Below are 17,586 nucleotides of genomic sequence, written 5' to 3' on the forward strand. Positions count from 1 at the left end.
AGTGCGGGAGCCCTAAGCATAATTTAAACCACTCAGGAAACTAAACTATCCTGTTAGTACCACCTGATGTGTGTGTGTGTGGGGGGGGGGATAAGCTGTCCATCTGTTGGTACCACCTGATGTAAGGGGGTAAGCTGTCCTTCTGTTAGTACCAGCTGATGGGGGTGTAAGCTGTCCATCTGTTAGTACACCTGATGTAGGGGTATAAGCTGTCCATCTGTTAGTATCATCTGATATAGGGGAAGTGACCTGAGTGAAACCAGTTTTTCCGGCTGGACGGTGGCTAACAAGGAAGTCAGAGTAGAAAGCAGCCTTTCTGAGCAGATCCCCAAGCTCGCTCACACGTGCTGGGGACCAGGAGTGTGAAGCCTGCAGAGAATTGCGTGACCGCACTGTTACTATTTCCTACCGCTGCTGTGGCTGCTTTTCAATTTCCTCCCATCCTGTGTCTTTCTAAAGGAGCTCCCCTTGTGTACAGCACGGGGCCCCGGGAGTGGATTCACCAGTTACCATCCAAGAAGTTCCTCCTGTCGCCGATGAGATCCGAGGAGGTAATGACAAGTTGATCCTCACCTCCATTCCTTTACTTCTTTCCACTGGAAACCAGGTATCAGCAGGCTGTCCTGTCCCTTTCTGTGCTTCGTGGCCTTGAAACTTGCCCTCTCCCTCCCTCTCTCTCTGCTCTTTCATGTGCTGAGTTTCTGCTCTCTCAAGTATATATGTAGACCTTAGGGAGTTAGGTGCTGCACTGTGGCGGGAAGAGGCAGGCAGCCTAGGTGCCAGCTCTGGCTTTGCCTTTACCAGAGTGATGAGTTTGTGATGTCTGTGGATCTGTCCCCTTATTTGGACAGTCAGGACGGTAGTACTGTGAAGTAGTAAGTAGGTCCTCACAGACACTTCCTAAAAATGCCAAACCTAAAACCATTTGAGACAGGCTGGAGAGATGGCCCAGTGACAAAGAGCTCTCTCTGGCTGCTCTTCTGAGGACCCAGGTTCAGTTCCCAGCACTCACATGGCAGCTCATAACTCCCTGTAACTCCAATTTCAGGGGATCTGACACCTTCACACAGATGTACATATAAGCAAAACCCCAAAGTACACCAAATAAATAAATAGATTTATTCTCAAATAAAAAATATTTGAAAAAAAAAATATTTCAGAACAAGCATATCAGTGTACTAGGATTCCAGAAGCTTTTACTCAATGACGTCACCTTGTGTAGCATCTCTAGACAGTTTGTCTTTCTCAGTTATTTAAACCTCCCACAGAGCTTTCTAAAACTTAAGAGGAAAGAAGGAAAGACGAGACACCCTGTTAACGTTCCACCTGCCTCAATAATAGCTTTGCTGTGTTGGGAAACACTAGGTGCTTGTGGACACCCTTCTAACCAACAACTCTTTTGCTTTTAGAGCCCAGAGGCTCATCAGGACTGGTAAACAGCCCACAGAAGAGCTATGACCACTCAAGGTAATGACCTTGTGAAGTCTCTGCAGGAGCAGGTGGACATCCCAGCACTGCTTCTGCTCAGATGAGCCTCTCAGAGCACAGGAAGGAGAGCCCTCGTTCCTTCTTGTTCTTCAGCGTTTGCACAGCATTGGACAGCTAAAGCTTATGTTTAAGCATTTTCACATTGCAGACAAGAAAGGACTGCCCTAAAATTTACCTCCCCTGTAGTGCCCAAAGACAGAAAGGTTAAGCCCCATGTGCATCTGGGCCATTTTTTCTTAGATATACCTCTCTGGTCCCTGTCATCTCAGATCAGTATCCAGAAAAATCACATTTCCTTTGCCAGATGTTTTCTCTGAGATGCGCAGACAGAGTGCTGTTATCATGTGTGCCCATGAACACATTAATTTACAGCTGGGATGGAAAGCTGGCATGGTAGCAAGATGTGTTTCCTGCAGTGCTCATGTTTTGTGCCAGCCAAGCCCTGCATCAAACCAAGATGCGTAGATCTGAAAACAGTTTATTCTCTTTTTTACATCTAATTTTTTTCAAGATTAGCACCCACATTATCTTGTCATGATTTTATTTGGGGAGATAATTTGGTTTTCCTCTGTAGGCACCAGAATGGGAGCAGCATTGCTGGAGGACTGGTGAAGGGGGCTTTGTCTGTTGCTGCCTCTGCGTACAAGGCCCTGTTTTCTGGGCCACCAGTCACTGCACAGGTCAGTGTGTGGTTTCTTTTCCTTAACTTCAGCCCCTAAGTCACCAGTAAAAAATGGCAGTGTCTTTCTGTCTGGATTGGCAATTAACATGGCATGGACTATGTAGACTTAGTCTCTGAACACATAGCCCTGCCATTTTCTATCTTTTTAATCAAGTTCCTCTGGGGAGAAAAGGAAAAGAACCTGAGATTTGCTGAAGGCCTACTGTGTGTGCAGAGCCACGAGTACAGATGCTACTGGGTGCATAAGACAGGATCCCCAGGACAGGGTAGGTCACCTCCACCTGCTGGGATGGAGGCTTCCTGGAAGTCAGTATCCATCCGAATGAGGCCTAAAGGACAAAGCAGGTGTTCCCCCAAGAAAGAGTATTTGAATGCTGGATGTGTAGTTCTCACCTGTAATCCCAGCTACTGAGGAGGCAGAAAGAATCTTAAGTTCAAAGCCAGCCTGGACTATACAGTGAAACCTTTCCTTAAAATACAATTTTAAAGGGGGTACAGATGTAGTTTGATAATGATAGAACTCTTGCTTAGCACCCAGGGTTCAGTCCCTTTGTCAGGGGCTTGTTTCTTTGAAAAATGAAGTAAGAGTAGCTAGCTAGTCAGAGCTGGAAGTGAGTGGGTGCTGAGTCAGGGAAAGGGAAGCTGGGCTTTATTTTAAGGCATAGGAAGTTTTTTTTTTTTGTTTTTTTTTTTTGTTTTGTTTTTTTTTTTTTTTTGGTTGTTGTGTTTTGTGTTTGTTTGTTTTAGTTTTGGAACAGAGCCTCTCTCTATAGCCCTGACTGTCCCGGAAATCACTGTGTAGACTAGGCTGTTCTTGAACTCAGAGATCCATCTGCCTCTGAGTACTTGGACTGAAGGCATGAGGCACCACCCGCCATGGACAGGTTTTAAGGATGTGATTTGATATGATCACATTTGTCCTTAGTGAGGTCACTCTTCTACAGTATAGAGGTATGACAGAACCAGTAAAGAAATCTACATGATAGCCGGGCTGTGGTGGCGCACGCCTTTAATCCCAGCACTCGGGAGGCAGAGGCAGGCGGATCTCTGTGAGTTCGAGGCCAGCCTGGTCTACAAGAGCTAGTTCCAGGACAGGCTCCAAAACCACATAGAAACCCTGCCTCGAAAAACCAAAAAAAAAAAAAAAAAAGCTACATGAAAATCCGTATATAGGCTCAGCAGTTAAGAGCATTAGCTGCTCTTCCAGAGGACCTGGGTTCAATTCCCAGCACCCACATGGCAGCTCAGAGCTGTCTGTAACTCCAGTTCCAGGGGACCTGGTACATTCACACCAATGCACATAAAATAAAGCTAAGAAAATTATTAAAAATAATAATGTAAGAAAGATAGAAATATCAGAACTTGCTAAGTTGTGGGGGCACACACCTTTAATCCCATCGCTCGGGAGGCAGAAGTAGGTGGATCTCTGTGAGTTTAAGGCCAGCCTGAGCGAGTCCTAGGACAGGCCCCAAAGCTATAGAGAAATCCTGTCTTGGAAAAAAAAAAAGAGAGAAATGTTGGAATTTGTTTTTAAGTTTAAGTGCTTATAAAGAAGTCAAGGAGGGCTGGAGAGATGGCTCAGAGGTTAAGAACACTGGCTATTTTTCCAAAGGTCTCAAGTTCAATTCCCAGCAATCACCTGGTGGCTCATAACCATCTGTAATGAGATCTGGTGCCCTCTTCTGGCCTGCAGGCATATACACAGACAGAATATTGTATACATAATAAATTAAAAAATAAAAAAAAAAGAAGTAGAGTCCAGGGTAAATCTCAACCTTTAACTTAGATACTCAGTAGTGCCATGCATTACAAGAAGGAAGTAGGGCCGATGAGATCACTGAGTCAAGGTACTTGCTACCAAGCCTTGAAAACTTGAGTTTCAACCCCTGGGACCTATATCATAGAAGGAGAGAATAACTCTCAGGAGTTGTCTTCCGATGTCCACACGAGCACCACACAAACATAAAATAAAATGCGCCGGGCGATGGTGGCGCACGCCTTTAATCCCAGCACTCGGGAGGCAGAGGCAGGTGGATCTCTGTGAGTTCGAGACCAGCCTGGTCTACAGAGCTAGTTCCAGGACAGGCTCCAAAGCCACAGAGAAACCCTGTCTCGAAAAACCAAAAAAAAAAATAAATAAATAAAATGCATACTACGCACCCCCAGTGAAAAAGCTGTTAATTAGATAAATCTAGTCAGTTTTGCTTAGTGTTGAGTTTATAATTTATCCAGATTAAAAGTAAAGCCATCCATGTTGCAACTGAATGTGTACCTTTCCATCGCAGAGATTTGACCTGAGGCTGGTTTGACAGTCGTTTGCATGCAGGTTCTAGCAGGCGCTGTGTTTTTGGATGGGATTATCCAGGAAAAATGGAGAAGGCAGAAGCAGCCTTTAAGGATCAAGGCAACAGAACTCTACAAAAACAAAATTTAGAGGAAAACAGGGCCGCTGCTGGGACTTGGGGAGCTCCATAAAGGGACAGTAGGCAGTGCCAAATGCTGCAGAGAGCTGTGACCCAGTGGTGAGGAATCTGACAGTTAAGTGCGCCTCACTTTCCAAAGCTAGCAACATGGAGGAAGGAAAGTAAACACTAGTCTGCATAAGGCAGAAGGAAGTGCTTAGAAGAGAGACTTGAGGTTGGCTAGCCTAACTGAGTGATGTTGTCAATACAGATGAAGGGGAAATTTCTGAGTGGTAAAGGTAAAAAGAATTGTAAAGTATGAGTAGATTAAACCTTCAAGGTGATAGTTAGGTTAGACTGCTCTAAATAAGCAGAGAGGGACCGGGGTTATAGCTCAGTGGCAAAGCACGTGTCTGGCAGGTCAGGTGGAGGCAGCATCTCTGAGTTCAAGGACAGCCTAGTCTACATGGTTCCAAGATAACCCAGTCTCAAAATGGGGAGGGTGGGAATTTCCATAAGTGGGTGTTAGCCTTATCTTAATGAAATCACCTCTATTCTGAGGGTAATAATTTCCCAATTCTGTATCCATCTTGCTTGCATACCTGGTAAAGTTTCCTGTCCCATGCCATCTTGAGTACATCTCTCTTGCTTATATTTGCCCTAGCACCACAATTTTATGTTCACAAATCTTCAAGGCTTCTTTTCATCTTTCACTTCAATTTTTACTTGGCTGAATAATGGGTGGGGTGTGTGTGTGTTTGGGGTTTTAAAGATAAGGACTCACTCTACAGAGCCCTAGCTAGCCTCAAACTTAGGATCTTTTTCCAAGCTGGAATCGCAGGTATGAGCCACCATGCCTAAGCATGCTGCTTTCATTAAGTCCTCGGAAGCTTCTCCTCCTCTGTCCCCCTCTCCTAGAGTGTATTCCTAGCCAGAGCGCTGCTGACCTGTCAGGGAGAGAGGAAGGCCTGTACCCTTGCTTCTTATCACCTAACATTGTAAATCAGGAAAGACTAGGATGACCGTGTAATAAAGATTTACAAGATAAGCGATTAAATTATGCAGAAAATGTCTACTTCTTATTTTGCACAGCCCATTGTTTCTGAAGATCAGACAGCAGCCTTGATGGCCCATCTCTTTGAAATGGGATTCTGCGACAGGCAGCTGAACCTGAGGCTGCTGAAGAAATACAACTACAATATCCTGCAGGTTGTGACAGAGCTACTTCACATCAACAACAACGACTGGTACAGCCACCGCTACTAAGGACTCACCTTGTATTAAATAACTGCCTGCCGCTCAGAGATGATCTTTTTTCTGTCGTTGGTGTGGGTGGAAGCCCTTGCTTGTTTTTTAATCTGATGAATCTATATTGAGTGTTACTGAATTGTCAAAACAATGCCTGTTACAGTATTTTTTGAAGCAAATCAAAGACCAGAACTTAAATTTTCCTTTTAGAAATGGGATGAGTGGGAGAGAGTTTTCAGCTGATATGGACAGGACGCTCCACTGTCATGTGTGGAAGTGTATTACTTGGACTTCCTGTAGACTGCTTTTCCTTTTGCTTGTACTGAAGCTGAGTATTTTCCTTTGTTCCATGTGGATGTTTTTAATGGGCTGTTAAATGTTAGTTTGGTTTCTATTTTTTAAAGATTAACATTGACCATTTTCAAGAATTAGTCTAATTTCTATAACCAACTCCAAGCTTCATAGCTACATGACCTTAAAGGACAGCAGATGAAGAAAGTCATTTCCCTGTGAGATTTAGTCAGTAAGTAACTTGGCTTTCAGAAGAACTCCATGGTGCAGTTGAGTGTCCATCCGCCTGGCAGGAACCTCGGAGGACAGAAGGGTGTGCTAGTCCACCCACCAGCACCTACGAGCAGTGTTTGTTGGAGTAATTTTGCATAAAGTTTTATTTAAGGAAAAACACTAGGTAGTGTGAAATATTTGGCTAATCTGTATAGAGAAGGGAAAAACCCACCTGTTAGGTAGATAAAGGGAAAGGTAAATTTAAGTCATATTTTTTTTTGTGACTGTCAACAGATCTTTAGAACAGACACGTGCAAACATTCATCTTGGTATGGTTGAGGTGTGGGTGAGGACACAAGGAAATGCTGGTGACTTCTGAATGTTTGTAATCCTTTTCTGAAGTATCCAGCCCTAGAGAGACAAGAAGTAGTGGATGGGGCTAACCCACCAAAAGCTTAGTTTAACTCTGAGATAAATGGGAAGAAGCTTGCTTGCAGAATTCTAGGTCTCATTTAGTTTATCAAAGAGAGCTTTGGGTACAGGTGGTGAAAGAGGTAACAAAACACTAAAGACTTTATTCGTGGTAAGAGTTTAAGAGACAGAATCTGGACTCCAGCTCAGTTATATAGTATTATTTAACTTAGTTGATATTTATAATAAATGGCGATCTTAATTACTCATAATCTGTATTATTTACAGTCTAACTCTTGAATGCTTCTAAATAAAGCACAATTCACACTGCAAGCCAACTAGGATTTTTATTATTTAAAACGTCTTCATGGGGTTTGGGGTAGACGCGAAGCCGCACGGTGTGGGTAATGAGGTGGATCTGGAGTCGGACCTGTCTTGACCATCTGGGTCCAGTCGTTCGTTCCGTTGTACTTGTACATAGGCACTTAAAGAATTGTGAATAAAGGTTCTTTGAAACGCTTACCTGGACTAGTTGGTCCTTGTAGTATTTGTCGTCCCTTGAGAATTACGGAGCCGGAAGCGTCTTCCAGCGGCGGGCGCTTGGGGGAGAGGGCGGGGCCGGGGGCGGGGCCAATCTTGGCTTGGACTCAGCTTGTGCTGAGAGCGCAGCTCCTGCAGTTTCGATTATACCGAGGGCGTTGTCTCCTTGGGGTAAGGCGCTCCGGGACCCCTACCCGCTCCTTTCCCTTTACTAAGTAAGAGGCCAGGGACGTTTTTGCGTTCTCAGCGCCCAACGCACAATGCCCAAATTCGACTAACGGCCAGTGTGGTGGGATTTAAAATCCTCCGATAAGTCCTACCTTTTCCTTCCTTGCCCACATGATGATAGCCCTTGGCAGAGTCCCCTAGTAGAAAGGGAAGCTTGGCTCCTGGAAGCCATCATCCCTGCTCCCCACTTGCTGCTCATTCTCCCAGGTCTCCGGTGAAAGGAGCCGATCGCCCCCGCCTGGGGGGGGCCACTCCACCCTAGAAGCCCTTCTCCCCAAAGGAGCATTCCAGAAAACCCAATCTTGCAGCTGAGAAGAGCCTGAAATTTCAGACCTAAACCAGGTGAGTACGATATCTTCATTTTAGCCCAGGAAGATCTAAGGGTGTCCTAATGAGCCGCTTCATTCCCACCACTACTCAGGGCTTTGGGGGAAAGTACAGATTTAGCCTCGACCTTTCCTGATGAAGAACAGACTCAAATGTGACTGTGTTCCTCAGAAATCAGTAAAGAACAGATTTAGGCTCCCTCCCAGTCCTGTTCCAAACGGCTTCTTAGCCACAGGTCTGATCATTTTTTTGAGAAGATTCCAGAATGAAAGCCTCTTTTCTGCACTCACAAGCTGACTTCAGGCATTTCTGTCCTGAGCTCTTGGATTCCTGCAGAGTAATCACTGATTAGGAAGGACAGAGGGACCCTCTGACTGCTGTGCTCCCCTCTCCCAGCTACCCAACTTCCCTTTGAAATAAATGATAGTTCAGTTCTTCCTGGAAAGATATTCTACGTTCACTCATGGAAGACCCTTAAAGTGAAATAACTTCTGCTTTTCTTTGGTTTTCTCTGATTTGAACTCTTAGTTTTTAAAAAAGCCCCAAGGCACCGCCCAAACCTCTCTTCCCTAAACTAAAGCTTGCTTAGATAATGGTAGGGCTTCTTGCCAATCTTGAAAAACATAAGCAGGCTAATAGCACTGTATCTTGTTTTATTTCTCATTAGTGAAAAACCCTACTGAGCTATGGGTAAGACATTCTCCCAGCTCACCTCTCAGCAGGATGAGGACAAGTCGATCCTATGTGATAACTCAGCCCTTGCCAGCAAGACTGCAAACTACTTCAGCACGGGTAGCAACAAACCACCGGGCTCCGGTGTGCTTTATGCCAGGGCTGCTGGTACCAGCTTTGTGACTTGTCCTACCTGCCAAGGCCATGGGGAGATCTCCCACGGTGAGTAGCCCAAGGCTCTGGAAGTAATACCCTAGAAACCAGGGGGAGATCCAGCCCTGCCCCTGTGGATTCTCCCGGAATCCAGCCCAGTTCATGCTCTCAAGTCTCAGACTGGCCGAGGAGAAATCTCCAGATCCTGCCACAGAGTTCAGTTCCCCAGACCCAGAGGAAAGTTACTTATCCCTCTGCTCCTGAAACAAGACTGTGTCTTAGGATTCGGGAAGTTAAAAAATATCCTCTCCAAACGAGTAGGGCGCCTCTGGCTAGCTAATAACGCTGTGTTTCTCCACACCTGGTCATGGAAATCACATTCCTTTTCTAGTTGAACGCTGAGCTGCCAACTTCGCCCGTGTTCCCAGTCCTGCCGTGGGATAGCAGCATGCTTCTACCCTGCTAGATGGAGGGGAGGAATGCCTGGGGGAGGCTAGCAGGAGAAATACTCGTCAGGGACACTTCTTGGCGTTCTTTCTCACCCTCTCTCCCTCTGCAGAACTAGAGAAGCAGCTGGTAGCCCTCATCCCTTACGGAGACCAAAGGCTGAAGCCCAGACACACGTGAGTGTCCTACAGCCCTAGGGGCTGCCTCACCCAGCTCCCCGATTGGCTCTCATCCAGAAAGTCCCAAGTCTCACTGTGATTAAACTTATACTACCTTCAAGTTCCCCAGGATTGTCCTTGTTTATGAATGCTAGTGTCAGCAGCTGGGATTGTAACTCACTGATAGTGTGTTTGTTTAGCTAGCATGCATGAGGCACTGGGTTTGAGCTCTAGCAAAAAAAGATAGATAGGGGGAGAAGATAAATGTCAGTTTTGCTAATTACCCTTGATTCACAATGTAGACAACATATATTGGCATATCATACCCCATAAATATGTACACTTATATGTCAGTCAAATATAACTTAACAACAAAAAAGACCACATAGATCACAGCAGATAGCAGCTGAGGCCAGCCATTTCATTCCTGTGTAAATCTTTCCAGGAGGGAACAAGTTGCCCTGGATGCAGCTACCTTTCCTATAGCAGTTTAGATCTTGTGTTCTTCCCAGCAGAAGTAGAAAACCAGCTGCTCAGATCTCATTCTGGGACAGTTCAGAACCTCAGAAGAAGCCCTGGGTTTCAATGCAGTGCCCCTGACCCTGTATGTGATCCGTGTTCATTTGACATGGGTTCCTGCAACCTGCCCCAAAGACCCTCAGCTTCTGCCTGCGAACTGTTGCCCAGCCTCCCCAGCCACTGTACTAAAAAAGCAGAAACCATCCCAGGAGATGGCTTAGCAGGTAGAGGTGCTTGCCGCCTAGCCTGACGACCTGAGTTCAAATTCCATGATCATATGGTAGGTGCGAGGTAACTCCCAAAGGCTGCCCTCTGGCCTCCACACACATACAAAATAAATAAATGTGGGGCTGGAGAGATGATTCAGAGGTTAAGGTCACTGACTGCTCTTCCAGAGGTCCTGAGTTTAATCCCCAGCAACCACACGGTGGCTCACAACCATCTGTAATGAGATCTGGTGCCCTCTTCTGGCCTGGAGAGATACATGCAGACAGAACACTTTAAAAAAACAAACAGAATGAATAAATGTAATAAAAGTAGAAATAAGCAGTGTCCCTCATAAAATACTAGGTTCTTTCCTTTTAATTCATATCTCAGATTGAATTGTATGGATAGATAGTATCCTGTTCTTAGTACTGAATTGAATTAAGTATTAAAATTCAGAGCTCTCAGAGTCACATAGACCGGTTTTTAGTGGTGATAGCATTCATTGGGGTCTTGCTGTCTGCCAGGAACCGTGATTAGTTCTTTTCCTCCGCTGACTCACAGGAAATTCTACGAAACGGATCTAATTAGCTTCACTGTACAGACATACTGGCTTTTGAAAAGGTTAAGTAGTACACTCAGCATTAGTGGGTCAATGAGGACAGAGATCTGGGAATGGAAGCCCTTTGACAGCCTTCCAATCCTGTGCTGAACCCTAGCTAGAGAGCTAAGTGTGCAGTTGCTGGACTGTGTGCAAGAAGAAGCCACCTGTCTGGAGAGAGGGGTCTAAATCCCCTCCTCAGATTTCCCTGGTGTTCTCAGACTTCTCTCCTCCATCCCGGGGCCTGCTCTCACACAGGAAGCTCTCCGTGTTCCTGGCAGTGATCATCTGTCTGCTGACATTCTCCGTCACCATCTTTTTCCTGTATCCACGGCCCATTATCGTGTATCCTGTAGGCCTCAACTCCTCCATGGTGGCCTTTGATGACAGTCATATACAACTCAACATGACGGTAGGTGGTAGGCACTTTTGATTTCACCCCTAACATCTCCAAAACACTCCCATCTTCCTTGTAGCCTCGGGTGTAGGTACCAAAGATCTTGGGGTATGCAGAAGACTGCTGAGAGGCAACATGAACGCCATAGTAGATTGTATGGACTGGGACTCTGCATAGTGAAGGGTTAGAATCTGGACCAGATTAATCATTGGTTGGAATAGGGATGTCAGGACAGAATGAAGAGAAACTGAGCAGGACAAAACAGGATCCTCAGCTAACAAACTTTGATTGATGGGGTTTTACTATGTTGCCCAAGTTGGTCTTGAATTCCTGGGCTCAAGTAATCCTCTGTGCCTCCCAGAGTAACTGGGCCCATGGGTTTGTGTTATGGAATATGGGTTTTAAGATGTATTCCATTCGTTTATGCTGTGGAACATTTGTTTTAATGATGCAAAGACGTGTTGCATTCTTTTTATGTTGCATCTAATATGATGGTCTAATAAAGAACTGACTGGCCAATAGCTAGGCAGGAGACGGGATAGGCAGGGCTGGCAGGCAGAGAGAATAAAAAAGGAGGAGAAATCTGGGAGCAAGGAAGAGGAAAAGGAGGAAGTCATTGGGGGGCCAGTCACCCAGCAACACAGCAAGCTACGGAGTAAGAAGTAAAGAAAAAAAGATACAAGCCCAGAGGCAAAAGATAGATAGGAAAATTTAAGTTAAGAAAAGCCGGCTAGAAATAAACCAAGCTAAGTTTAGGCATTCCTAAGAAAGAATAAAACTCCAGGTGATTTATTTGGGAGCTGGGTGGTTGGGCCCCCCAAAAGAGCCGAAGAGTAAAAACAACAGGGGTGCACCATGGGACCCGGCTCAGTGTTCCTCCTTAAGGGTGACCTTTGCCATCAAGAGCCTTCTGAGTCATTCATACTAGTCCTTTGTGCCAAGGCCCACAGGGTAGGATGGGACTGAGGCCAAAGAGCCAGGCTTCTGCAGCTGCGCATGGTTTCCAGAAGGGGAGCCATGCTCACCATTCCTTTTCCCTGCCGTCCCCTCCAGAACATCCTGAACATCTCCAACAGCAACTTCTACCCCATCACTGTGTCGCAGCTGACAGCAGAGGTTCTCCACCAGACCTTTGTGGTGGGCCAGGTGACCAGCAGCCTCCACCTGCACATCAGTCCTTTGGCCACCGGACAGGTAAGGTCCCTCTTCCTGACCAGCGCTGCCCACGGTGTGGGTGTATGTGCTAGTGGAAAGGGGTCAGCCTGGGTGTGGCTAATCTCATGTCCCTTTGATTGGCAGATGCATTACGAAGTTGCCAACAGGATTTCGGATGCAAACACGTAGTAAGTACTCTTTGCTCTCTTCTCTCCTACCCTCTTCCTTGGCTTACAATCCTGAGGGGCTGGTGAGGTAAAGACATTTGCCATCACGGCCTGAGTTTGATCTTCCCGTCTTACATGGTAGAAAGAGAGCCCACTCCCACAAATTGGACATCCGCACATATGCCACAAGTTGAGTGTGCCTGAACACACACACAAATGCGCACACTAAATGTTGTTTTTTAATTATTATTTGTTTTTGTTTAACAAGACAGGGTTTCTCAGTGTAGCCCTGGCTTATCCTGGTACTCACTCTGTAGACACAGGTTGGCCTCAAACTCAAGATTTTCCTGCCTCTGCCTCTTGAGTGCTGGGACTAAAGGCTTGTGCCAACCACACCCATATTTTAAAAATATCTACGCCGGGCGGTGGTGGCGCACGCCTTTAATCCCAGCACTCAGGAGGCAGAGGCAGGCGGATCTCTGTGAGTTCGAGACCAGCCTGGTCTACAAGAGCTAGTTCCAGGACAGGCTCCAAAACCACAGAGAAACCCTGTCTCGAAAAAACAAAAACAAAAACAAAAAAAAACAAAACAACAAAAAAAAAAGTAAAAATATCTACTTGGCAGGGGGCTGGAGAGATGGCTCAGCAGTTAAGAGCACTGGTTGCTCTTCCAGAGGACCTGTGTTCAATTCCCAGACCCACATGGCAGCTCAAAACTGTCTGTAATTCCAGTTTTAGGGGATCCAACACCTCACACAGACTATAGATAGGCAAAACACCAGTGTACATTAAATAAATAAATAAATAAGTCATATATATATAGGTTCCAGGACAGGAACCAAAAGCTACGGAGAAACCCTGTCTCGAAAAATAAAAAACAAAACAAAACAAAACAAAAAAACAATAACAAATCCACTTGGTTTACTAATTGCTTCAGACTCAGGAGCCTGCATTTGGCCTGCCCTCCTGTGGCTCGGACTGCAGTATGCCAGGGGAAAAGTCCAAAGCCTCTTCCTGTTGAACCTAGATTAGAGCATCAGGTAGAATTTTGTTAATCTTTTTTTTTTTTTTTTTTTTTTTTTTTTTTTGGTTTTTCGAGACAGGGTTTCTCTGTGGTTTTGGAGCCTGTCCTGGAACTAGCTCTTGTAGACCAGGCTGGTCTCGAACTCACAGAGATCCGCCTGCCTCTGCCTCCCGAGTGCTGGGATTAAAGGCGTGCGCCATCACCGCCCGGCTTGTTAATCTTTATATGAGTTGGACTCCGTGAATCTCTGTGGAAGAACGGTATCTAGTTTTCTGCTGAGGGAGAGGCCAGCCTGTGCCTGGACCAAGAACGTGGTTGGCCAGGTGGTCAGGCACATCTTACAGGATAAGGCATCTCGAAAGAGGCAGCTTGGAGGCCCCTGGTGGTAGGCAAGCCAACTGTATGCGTTGTGACTTGTAAGCCTCCTCTTTGGGTTTCCTGACAATTTGTAAAACAAGGCTCATTGTTCTCTCTTTCTCTCAGCAAAATCTGTGCGCGGCTAAAAGTCAAAGTCCATCACATTCTTTTGCATATCCAGTAAGTATGGCACGAACCCCCGTGTCCCCACACCCCTTCAGTCACACCTCAGTTGAATTTTTTTTTTTTGGTTTTTCGAGACAGGGTTTCTCTGTAGCTTTGGTGCCTGTCCCGGAACTAGCTCTTGTAGACCAGGCTGGCCTCGAACTCCCAGAGATCCGCCTGCCTCTGCCTCCCGAGTGCTGGGATTAAAGGCGTGTGCCACCACCGCCCGGCTCTCAGTTGCATTTCATGAGGGAGAGAGAGTCACGGTAGCTCACATGTCATTAAGTCCAGAGACTAGTAAGTCTAGGGCCTGTTCCACAGATGACCTTTCTTCTGAGAGCTGTCTGGAGTTTCCAGAACACAGGTGTGGCAGCTGTCCAGGGAGCAGAAGGAAGTGGGAGGGAGGACCTCGGGAGGCAGCCTCACACACACCACAGAGCCAGGCCAAAGCCGTCCCTTGCCTCCCAGACTTTGTGACAAGGCCTGCTTCCTCTCTAGGGGTACTCTGAGCTGCTCCTACCTGAGCCATCAGCAGCAGCTCCCCTTCCAGAGCTATGAATACGTGGACTGCCAGGAGAACACGTCAGTGCCCCTCATGGAGATCCCGTCAGTGCCCCTCCTGGAGATCCCACACCCAGCTTGACCTCTCCGCTGGCCCTGTAGTGCAGGCACCTGCGGCCTGGTCTGCACCTCAACTCCAGGGAGCTCATGGAAGGACGAGTGGCTTTGCTGAAGGAATGGAAATGTCCGGCTTTATTGTGCCTTCCCCCGACACCCTCAGCACAAGGAGCTCTTTATCAACGCCCTAGGCGCTGGCTCCTCAGGGGTCCAGGAGTGACTTCTGATAGATCTTCCCCGGGTCTGTGTTAAGAAACATCTGACCTGGCATTATCTTGCGGCTGAACATCATGGTTGCCCAGCTCTACCAGGGTGGGTCTTCAGTTGGAACTGAGAAATCTGTAGTTTTATCTGGATTTTTATCAGCACGAATGGATCGTTTCATGTTCTCCTCCCAGTAACAAGTGGCTTTCAGGACATTCGGTGCTGTCCCCAAGGTCTTTACAGGTGACTATAAATGTTCTCTTGTGCTGTCTGCTTTGGTCGTGTGATAGTGATGCCTCTCTCAGCCTGCAGACCACACCATCTAAACGTCTTCTCTATAGAACAGCTCTAATGTTATCTTCACAGCAGAAGCTAAGTAGCTGAGGGGAAGCCATCTGGTCTACCCTAGACCAAAGGCAGAGTCACAGAAAGCCTGAAGGATATGAAGCTGTTGATGTCAGGGCAAAGCTGTGGGGCTCCCATGGGTGTCCCGTGGCCTCTCTGCTCTGCAGCAGGCCCACCCTCTGTTCCCAAGACCTCTGCTGTCCTCTGGGCCTTGACTGTGAAGAGTGACAGATTCACCAGAACTTGCCTCGCCTGTCTCTGCACTAGAGCCAAGCCCCAGGTTTCCCACTGGACTCCAAGTGGAGGTGATGTCTGTATTGCAAGGGAGCGGGGATGTTTGTCTGCTAGAGCGAGCTAGCCTTTGCCCTTCAGACAGCTGGTGTGGTGGGAGATACACCTGAGATACTGTTTTTTTTTTTTTTTCGAGACAGGGTTTCTCTGTGGTTTTGGAGCCTGTCCTGGAACTAGCTCTGTAGACCAGGCTGGTCTCGAACTCACAGAGATCCACCTGACTCTGCCTCCCAACTGCTGGGATTAAAGGCGTGCGCCACCACCGCCCAGCTTACCTGAGATACTGTTAAAGGAACTATGTGACTAGCCTGGGCTACCAGGAGGGAGAGGAAGTCTATCGTCGCCAAGCCTTCCCTCCTGGGTAGTCAGGGTTAAGTTATACCAACAAAACGCAGAGACCCGGGGTGACCACCAAATGTAAAAGTCTCTCTCAATAAACTCTGTGTAGCAGTGTTGAGCTAGAACACCCCACATCTCACAGACCATTTGAGCATGCGCGCATGCATGTGGAGGTCAGAGCACAGCCTTGGGTGTCCTCTTAGATACTTTTTTCAATGTGTTTTATTTTGAGACAGGGTCCCACTGTGGAGCCCTGCAGGTCCTGGAACCCACTGTGTAGATAAGGATGGCCTCAAACTCAGAGATCTGCCTGCCTCTACCTCTCCAGGGCTGAAATTAAAGAATCAAAGGTGTGTGCCGCTGTGCCAGGCATTTTGTTGTTTTGTTTTTCGAGACAAGGTTTCTCTGTGTAGCCCTGGCTGTCCTGGACTCCTTAGACCAGGCTGGCCTTGAACTCACAGAGATCCGCCTGCCTCTGCCTCCCAAGTGCTGGGATTAAAGGTGTGCACCACCACCACCACCCAGCTGCCAATCACTGTCCTTTAAAAGGAAAAAAAAAATTCCAGAGTTCTACCTGTCTCTGTCTCCTAGCGCTGGGATTACAAGCATATGCCAGCATGCCCAGCTTTTCTTCCATGGGTTCTGAGGATGAAACTTGGGCCTTTGTACTTGCGAGTTGAGAGAATTTTACCAACATCCTTCAAACTTTTGTGTTCTGATAGTCACGTAGGCTTCCAAGACCTTCTGAAACATGTTCTGCTCCTCTGGCTCCTAAGAGTCATCCCCAGAGGCTTGCTCTTTCCTTCCATATGTATTCCTAAACATTTGGACTTCAATGTTTCTGCTCAAAGCCAGTCCCTGTACTCGGGGATCATCTCTAGACTACAGTGTGTCAGGGCTCCTGACCCAAAGGTGATGATGCCCCATCGACTAATGTGAAATGACTAATTGGTCCCCAGTTGTGACTGAGGTGACTGAGGGAGGCTTTCTCAGAACTGGAGCAGAAAGGATTTCATGGGACTTGTGTGTCTTCCTGGAGACTGATATTAAGGGCCCCCAGCCCTGCCTCCTCTTCTGGCTTGAGCTAGTAAAGAAGAGAGACCTGGAACTGGCCCTCTACTAAGTGGAAAGTATGACATGACACTCAGGAAGATGGAGGCCGGAGGACTTTAGCAGGCAAGTGCCTTGCCCCTTCCAAGGTCACGTGTCCTGAGCGCAGTGCTGCAGTGCCCTTGTCTTGTGAATTCTCCCAACCCCTCTGTATCGCCCATCTTGGTACCTAGGATGGCCTGGGAACTATAAACAGCCTGAGCATCCCTCTCTGCCCTCTCCACTGCTGCTCCAGTGCATCGCAGCCCCTCCCTTCTCGGGCCAGATCACAGTAAGCGCGGGCTTGTGTTGGCGGAAGCTGCTTGTTCATTTCCGGCCGCCCAGACCCCAAATAATCATACAGAAACTGTGTCATTACAACAGTTGCTTCTTACTGGCTAGCTCTTTTTTTTTTTTTTTTTGGTTTTTCGAGACTGGGTTTCTCTGTGGTTTTGGAGCCTGTCCTGGAACTAGCTCTTGTAGACCAGGCTGGTCTCGAACTCACAGAGATCCGCCTGCCTCTGCCTCCCGAGTGCTGGGATTAAAGGCGTGCGCCACCACTGCCCGGCCCTGGCTAGCTCTTATACCTTAAATTAACCCATTTCTATTCATGTGTGTATCACCACCACGTGACTGTGGCCTACCGGTAAGGTTCTGTCTGGCGTCTCTCTCCTGAGTGGCTACGTGGCTTCTCATTGACTCCGCCTACTCTTTTGCTCTATCTCTTCCAGCCTGACTATGTTCTGCCCTGCTATAGGCCAAAGCAGCTTCTTTATTCATTAACCAATAAAAGCAACACATATACAGGACGACTTCCCACTCTGGGCTTGGTTCGAGAGAGGGGCATCAAT

At 47.0% G+C, this 17,586-nt stretch overlaps 2 protein-coding genes across 7 annotated transcripts in view; both read left to right on the plus strand.

Annotated features, from left to right (window-relative positions):
• The window catches only part of Nbr1 (NBR1 autophagy cargo receptor), a 28,948-nt gene extending 21,691 nt beyond the window's left edge, over positions 1-7,257 (plus strand). For 4 of the 5 annotated variants that reach the window (XM_041643853.1, XM_041643854.1, XM_041643856.1 and 1 more), the window contains 4 exons: positions 460-551; positions 1,410-1,467; positions 2,063-2,168; positions 5,665-7,257. In XM_041643853.1, coding sequence (XP_041499787.1) covers positions 460-551; positions 1,410-1,467; positions 2,063-2,168; positions 5,665-5,838 — 430 coding nt within the window. In that variant the 3' untranslated portion in view covers positions 5,839-7,257. The remainder of the gene's footprint in view (positions 1-459; positions 552-1,409; positions 1,468-2,062; positions 2,169-5,664) is intronic. The other variant, XM_041643858.1, reaches the window with a different exon arrangement.
• Positions 7,258-7,392: 135 nt separating this feature from the next.
• Tmem106a (transmembrane protein 106A) lies at positions 7,393-15,837 on the plus strand. 2 transcript variants are annotated; one of them, XM_041644044.1, is made up of 9 exons: positions 7,393-7,446; positions 7,711-7,845; positions 8,498-8,724; positions 9,215-9,278; positions 10,843-10,996; positions 12,035-12,175; positions 12,281-12,324; positions 13,811-13,864; positions 14,348-15,837. In XM_041644044.1, the coding sequence occupies exons 3-9, from the start codon at positions 8,517-8,519 to the stop codon at positions 14,490-14,492; spliced, it is 810 nt and encodes a 269-aa protein (XP_041499978.1). In that variant the 5' UTR covers positions 7,393-7,446; positions 7,711-7,845; positions 8,498-8,516; the 3' UTR covers positions 14,493-15,837. The 2 variants fall into 2 exon arrangements, with proteins under 2 accessions (XP_041499978.1, XP_041499977.1); XM_041644043.1 differs by lacking the exon at positions 7,393-7,446 and having other exon boundaries at positions 7,470-7,845.
• Positions 15,838-17,586: the final 1,749 nt, after the last annotated feature.

This window comes from Microtus oregoni, unplaced genomic scaffold, assembly GCF_018167655.1.
Source record: "Microtus oregoni isolate MIOR12 unplaced genomic scaffold, Mior012 000091F_ref0000469, whole genome shotgun sequence".
Taxonomy (NCBI): domain Eukaryota; kingdom Metazoa; phylum Chordata; class Mammalia; order Rodentia; family Cricetidae; genus Microtus; species Microtus oregoni.